Below are 7,220 nucleotides of genomic sequence, written 5' to 3'. Positions count from 1 at the left end.
ACCAAGATTTTTACTATTTTATTCCAAAAATATTCCTTTTCAAAACAAAATTCCTACGTTGATACTCACTGCCTTGCGTATTTTTTAAGTTTAAGCCAAAAGAGCTTGTCGGTACTTTTTTATTAAATACTGCAGCACCTTATTATCAATTTCAGCACTTATATTCAAATACGTAACTGTTTATTTATTAAATCAATTTCACCACTTAAAAATACTTTTCAGCACTTAATACTTATCAGCTAATTTAAATATGCTAATCCAAACGGGCTCTTGTTTGATGGCAGAGTAATACAATCTCTGGTGAAACTTAGGTAATTGTGGATTAATTTCGTTTTTCTGAACACCATCATTATTAAATAAAAATACTAATAACATGGAAAATACCTAAATACTTATTTATTACTCCTAAGTAGCAAGAAAACAGATCAGAATAGAAACCAAACTCTTTGCTGTTATACTCACGCCACTGAGGCACTACACAAACAGTTGAGAAAAATCTCTCTCTCTCTCTCTCTCTCTCCATACCTTTGTGTTTCTTATCTTTGTTTTTGCAAATGGAAGGTCCTTCTGTTATCTCAGTGACATCCAATCTTTAACTTTTCTAGTCTCTGAATTCAGGTTAACTATTCTTGATCTGGGTCACCATTTTTGTTTTCTTTCTAATTTTGCTGGTTCAAAGCTATTCTTGGTTTTTTTGAACACGCCATCAAATGGGTTTGACTGGTTTCTTCAAATGAGTCTTTTGGTGAGTTCAAGATTACTTTTTTCCACTGTCTTTTGGCTTTATATACACTTTTTAGTTCTACCACTTGTACAGAATTTGATGGCTGCTTTGTAGTTTGAATACTGCTTTAATCTTCTGGATCTAGTGTTCTCTTTGTTAATCTTTTGATTTGGACACCAGCTATTTTAGGATTGAGTTGTAGTTGTTGTATGGCTGTGTTGAAATACTTTTTGGTTCTAGCAATTTTGTTGAATTTGATTGCAGCTTTATACTTTTAACGATGCTGTTTTTTAGGATAAGGTAATAATGCTGCTTTAATCTTCTGGATCTGGTATTTGTTTGTTAATTTGAAATTTGCATGGTTTGTTATTTAGATCTTAGTTCAATTCTAAGTTAGATTTAGAATTGTGCTGTTCAGCATATGTTAGTCCATCGGATTTGAATAAAGATGCATAGTATGATATATAGGATTGGATTTGAATCAGATGAGTTTGTGGGAAGTGCCTTGACCGATAAGTATGACCATATGGAGATGCCCAATTGGTGCTTGTCAGAATGGTCAACAGAGATATTGCATCCTCGGTACGAGTGACATATGCATATTCTGACGTGGGAAAATTGAAGAATCACTTAATTTTGTTTTTAAAAAATGAGGTTAGAAGGCAAAAAGCCAAACGATTTTACGTGGAATGTGATGATCACTGGATACACTAGGAAAGGAGATTGTGAAGCTGCTATTTTGTTGTTCTCAAAATCAGTAAAGTGGGGTTGACTCCAGATTTGGTTACTTGGAATGCTATGATTTCGTGGTTGCCAAGGATCTCCTGAAGCTTTAGCATTATTTCAGGGTATGCTAGCTGCTGGAGTTAAGCCTCATGAAGTTAGTCTTACCGGGCTTCTTCCAATGTGGGGTATTTTGGCTCTGTGTGGGAATATTCATGTTCTTATTTACAGAGTGGAGCATCTTTGGTAACTGTGGTTGTTGCTAGTGCGCTTATCGGTATGTGGTTTAAATGTAGGAGCGGAAAGATGCTTGAAGTGTTTTGAATTTCCCTTGAACAGTGTTGCATCATGGAATGCAGTGATGGGATGTTTCGGGAAGCGTGGCGGGATGGAATATACAATCCAACTTTTCAAGAGAATGAAAGAGAGCTGTTAAATTTCTCTTCTTTTTGCATGTAGTCATGGTGGTTTAGTCAGGAGAGGTTTGAAGATCTTTTGATTCATGGAGAAGTCTTAGATCGAGGAAAGAGCATTATTCTAGGATTGCTTATGTCATTGATCTTTGTGTCATATTTGGAGGATGGATGAGGTTTAGGTACAATCAAACATATGCCAATGGAAGTTACAGTTTCAAATTTCTGGGGGTTCCTTCAGTGGTTGTTAAGATGGCAAAGCATATAGTGGGGATGGAGCTGAAGAATCTGAGTTTTATTGTTTTTTTTTCAGATATTTATGCTGCGGAGGGAGAACGGGAAAATGTTGAGTTTCATAAGATATGGTTCCAGTTGGCTGTAGGAGATGGATATCATGTAAAAATAGAACTAGGACTGTAAGCAACATTTGCTTTTTAACCAGGTAGATGATGGTAAGAACAATCACACGTAGTATAACCATTATTGGTCCGCTGGTGTGTTATTGCCAAAAAAATTGTTTTCTTTTGAATGTGTTCCTAAAGTTGAAATAACTAGAAGGCATCACATTCTTTCGTGAAGATATTAGAATCAGGAAATAAGATCTTGTTCCCATCATATAGTACTCAACTTAATGCTCTGAGCTGTCTGTTTTATGGGCTTCGACATTTCACATATAAATTGTCCACTGATTATGAAATATATTTGGCTACAGCATGATACTGGTGATTTTTGAATTCTTCACATAGTCCAAATAAAACAGAAAATTGATTCCTTTATAATTCTGCAGGCTTAGTTTATCTTTCTTTTTTTAATGGCTCCCAGGCACGGATTGGCTTCTAAAAAATAAAATAAAAAAATAGAAAAAGAGCATAGCTTTCTCGTAAATATATTCTTTCACTAATATTCCAGCTCCATTTCTGGCAGTGTCTAATGGTTGTCCTCTCTTGTTATTATTGATAAAACCGATCAGTTTTGTATCTTTCTCTTAGTGCTAGTCTGAAAAATGCCTTGGGTGACTCTCTTTGACAAAGGAGAGCGTATTAGATTTTGACTTGCTTATTTCTAGAGCCTTCTAGTGGTTTGGTTCCTCCCAAAAATCTCTGCAATTGTATTTGCTGATCACCTACTTGATAGTAATTGTACTTCGGTCTTTTTACTCAGAGGGCGTTCAGCTATTCTCACAGACTGGTCGTGGAGGAGGCAGATATAACTTCTAGACCCTGTTAGGAGTACTAAAGAAACATTTTAGGACCTCAACTTTTTCACAGCCTGTGCGTTCAAATTTAGATCTGCTGATGGTTCTGCATTAAGTTTGAGAAACAGCATCACTGTGTGCATCAGTGTTTAAGGTAAGATTTTGACATATCTCATTTTGCTTTTTTCTTCAAAATTGGTTTTTGATAAAAGAAAAATGTACTGTGTGTTTTTCCACTAAGAAGCTAACAGATGAAGGATAATTTTCTAGCTTCTAAAAGTTATATGAACTTAAATGTTCAGTGGTATATTTTTCTCTTGTCCAATTTGGAATAGCTTATCAATCAGTTGGCAACTTCCTCAAAACTTAGAACTTGCCTTGATAATGGATGCCACGATTTCTTGCCTTATCACACAATTTATGTCCTCTAACTCTAAGTCAGAACTCAGAACCTCCTTATATATTCTCATACAGTTACATTATCTGAGTTGTAACATGGCATTTGATACAATCAAGAGCATGATCACCTCAATTGCATAATTTTGCTTTCTCTTTTGTAATGTGTAAGATTTTCTTGCCTCCTCTTACCATGTATTACCTGTAAAAACAAAAGAAAAATGAGACTTTGCGTTTGCTTAATGGTTGATGACATGTCATGAAAGTGTTGTACAGTATTTTGTTCTACGGAAAAGGGCTAAATGTGTCCCTCTACTATCAGAAATTAGTTATAAGTAACCTCCGTTATACTTTCCTTCACTATTCACCCCTACCGTTACCCATTTTAATATTTTTGCCCCTATAACTAACGGACCAATTCATAAAAACATGTGTCAACATCTTAAACAACCTAACTATTTTTCCTCTAACCCACCTAATCATTTTCCCTCTAACCCACCTGTTCAGCCCCAAACCCGAAAAGCCCCCAATCATTCAACAATCACAGAATCATTTCGCGAATTTAGGCATTGATTAGTACTATTCGAACAAGATTCACAACAGATTTTAAAAAATTCTTATCACAAAATACAGTTCTTTTCAATTTTCCTTAGCTTCAATTTCACCATCTCACAATTGTGATAAATTCAATAGCTTCCTAGCATCTGCCACCGTCAATTTGCTCTCTAGCGCCTATTTCAGCCGTAATTCTTTTGGCGGCAATAGCCCGTCGAGTTTGATCTTGCTTCTGCTGATGTCCATTTCATATAGTTTCTCGATGAGCTTTTCGCCGGAGGGTAGTGATTTGAGATCTGGGAGGTCACCGGAAATGGGTAGCAGTGGAGGAATCACCGGAAAGTTCCGTGGTCAGTGATCTGGAGTACTACTTTTGATGAATTAAATGGAAGAGACACAATCATGGGAAACCATACAATTACAAAGCAATCTTCTATTCGGGGAGGAGGGTGGGGATGTGGTGGTGGAAAATTTTGTTTTACCTTACTCTTTCGAGTCTAATAAAATCTGGTAGTCTGCTTGTACTGGATATGCTTTTACATTTGCTACCAAAAAAAGAAACAAAAAAATACTCATGCTGGTAGTTGGAGGTTAAAGCTTCAATCTCAAATTCTTTCCTCTATACAATACATTGCCTTTCTTTGCTTGTGCTGAAATTTGTTAAAATGGAATTTGAAGGCAGTTAGAGGCGCCGGCGGAATCAGAGAAGAGGGAGGCGATTGACGTTGTTGGACCTTTCTTGGTGTTGCTGAATTGGGGCTGTCGGGTCGGGCTGATTAGGTGAGGTAGATGGGTAGATGGTTAGGTTTTTTTAGATCGTGCCACATGTCTTACTAAAAGGGTCCGTTAGTTGTAGGGGCAAAAATATTAAAATGGGTAACTGTAGGGGTGAATAGTGAAGGAAAGTATAACGGAGGTTACTTATAACTAATTTCCCATAGTAAAGGGACAGATCTGGCCCTTTTCCGTTTGTTCTATTACCTGGATTAAATTGAATGTCCTACCATTTGATTGTCTTTTTTTGGCCTTCCATTAGAAACCTCCTCTGCTAAAGGTTTCGTTTGTTTAGCAGGTATTTCAAGTGCAACTTTGCTGAAGTCACAGGTCCTTAAGCCATGGTTCGAGGTAGAGGGAAAGGGAAGAAACTGACTGTGAGTGACCATGATGATCCAGGAAGTGACGAGGAAGAGAAAATCCCTGCACAGAAGAGACGGGGAAGGCCACAAAAGTTGCTTAAAGATGACACTGACGAAGAAGTAGCTGAAATAATAGAAGAGGATGCCGAGGATGAAAAAAATGGAATTCCAAACTTAGAGATAAAAAGTTCTACTGCATTGGAGAACGGAAAGAAGAGGAAACGGAATACGCGGTTGAAGAAAAAACATGATTCAGCAGAAGAGGAAAATGGTAATGGAACCAGATCAAGCACTGATGAGTCTACTCGATCCAATGGTTTTCGTCATAATAGGCATAGGCGGAAAAACAAGCCTCGCCGTGCTGCAGAAGCTGGTGTTGAGTGCAAATGAAATGGATTTTGTTCCCTTTATGATGACAGATGCCTCCTTTTACCTTGTAAATTCCGCTTAAATTTCCTCAGCATTTTCTTTATTGCTTCTCAGTTTGGTGATTTGTTATATTGACATTTCTTGACATTGTAGAGGGTCTTGAGAGTGGAAAATTAATTATACCACGTGCATTTTAAGCCTTAATAATACGTTTGTTGATAATTCATACTAGAAATGTTCAAGCTAAAGCCTCCCTTTTAATTTTTGTGCGGTTCTTGGCTTTTGAAGAGCAGCTACTAGGGAGAGACCACTCTAGTGAAGGTTGTGTGTGCATTTCAGCAACCATCAAAGGCGCGGTGGGATGGCTGGTATCTTCCATCTTTAACTTCTGAGTCTTGAAAATGAAGAATCTCTTGGTTGTTTTATCAAGATGTGTTGCTTAGTGAAGAAATGTCTTTTTATTTTTTGGTGCAAAGGATTACATTCTATTAAAACATATTAGTAATAGTACAAGTAGTTGTAGTCAACCTATTTAATGTCCTAGGGGGGCGACCTCGCGATGGGTCATAACAAAAAGGGGCATCTGGGCAAAAACTACTTCTAGTACGGCCTATATTAGTAATATTACATAGAGGGTGTAAAAGAGGTATTTGCTAATGGTATGAAGGTGGAAGAGTTGGTAGATCCACTCGTTTGACAAAAAGCTTGCCTATGGTGGTTGTGTATATACAATGAGTCCTACGGTGCTCTCGAATTGGCTACCAAACTTTGCAAGTAAATCAACAACTTGATTTTGTTCCCTGTAGGTGTAAAGTATAGCCGGATCATCCAATTGTGCGATTAGAAACCTACAATCATTAATGATGTTAGTATATAGCGGATGCGATGTCTGTAGGAAATTAATTATATTCTAGGCATCTACGTTCACTTCTATTGGTTTGTATCCGTGTATAAAAGCTAATTTCAACCCATGATAAAGTGCAAATAGTTCCGATTCCACGCTCCCGTGAGAGAAATGGTAACCCGCAAAACCCATAATCCAAGTATCAGATGAGTCACAGATTACACCACCAATTCCACCTTGTCTTGATGATAACTGAGCGGAACACCTTGTCCTGATGATAACTGAGCGGAACCGTCTGTATTGAGTTTAAAGGGGTGGAGCTAGGAGGATGCCATTTGATATAAAGTGGTATACGGTCATGGGAGGATGGTGGTGTAACATTAAGATAGTAGTATTCGGTGGCCATATTCAAAATATGGGATGAAGAGGGTGGAGTAGATTGGGCGCAAAATAGTTTTTCATTTCGAGATAGCCATATATGCCATAAGCAAAAAGGAATGAAAATGGAGTTGGGGACATTAAGTGAGTTGGGAACGTCATTGTGTAAAATGAGTTGTTTCAGCCACTGAATAGGGGTGTTCTCATCAGCCAGGCTATTGGGTAAATTGACCTGTTAATTTGGTGGCTCTAAGTAACCAGCTACATCATTAGTTTCTTGATGGGATCATCTGTGCTTTACATCGGACGGAAATGCAGTTCGAAGTGCTCTATTTGGATGCGGAACTCAGCAAAAAAGTAGGACAAATTGCTCACGCTGGGCTACCTCTGGTTCATATTATGTGTCTTTGAAAAACTGGGAGAAATTCAAAAAATAGCCAGATTTACAACTGGTCGATAAAAAATAGCCCAACTTCAAAAGTAATCG

The 7,220-nt window shown here is 37.5% G+C and overlaps 1 protein-coding gene across 7 annotated transcripts; it reads left to right on the top strand.

Moving 5' to 3' along the window:
• Nucleotides 1-396: 396 nt before the first annotated feature.
• On the top strand, nucleotides 397-5,715 carry LOC107805442 (uncharacterized). Of its 7 annotated transcripts, XM_016629487.2 has the most exons (4): nucleotides 427-745; nucleotides 3,022-3,209; nucleotides 4,685-4,786; nucleotides 5,079-5,715. In XM_016629487.2, the coding sequence occupies exon 4, from the start codon at nucleotides 5,122-5,124 to the stop codon at nucleotides 5,530-5,532; it is 411 nt and encodes a 136-aa protein (XP_016484973.1). In that variant the 5' UTR covers nucleotides 427-745; nucleotides 3,022-3,209; nucleotides 4,685-4,786; nucleotides 5,079-5,121; the 3' UTR covers nucleotides 5,533-5,715. The 7 variants fall into 7 exon arrangements, with proteins under 7 accessions (XP_016484975.1, XP_016484973.1, XP_016484972.1 ...); XM_016629489.2 differs by lacking the exon at nucleotides 4,685-4,786 and having other exon boundaries at nucleotides 397-485; XM_016629486.2 differs by lacking the exon at nucleotides 4,685-4,786 and having other exon boundaries at nucleotides 5,076-5,715.
• Nucleotides 5,716-7,220: the final 1,505 nt, after the last annotated feature.

Source organism: Nicotiana tabacum, chromosome 11 (assembly GCF_000715075.1).
Source record: "Nicotiana tabacum cultivar K326 chromosome 11, ASM71507v2, whole genome shotgun sequence".
In the NCBI taxonomy this organism is placed as follows: Eukaryota; Viridiplantae; Streptophyta; class Magnoliopsida; order Solanales; family Solanaceae; genus Nicotiana; species Nicotiana tabacum.
This window is presented reverse-complemented; position numbering and strand designations above follow the sequence as displayed.

Bases quoted from the DNA above. Each gene is read 5' to 3' on its own strand.
- LOC107805442 (XM_016629489.2), top strand. From the start codon at position 5,122: ATGGTTCGAGGTAGAGGGAAAGGGAAGAAACTGACTGTGAGTGACCAT.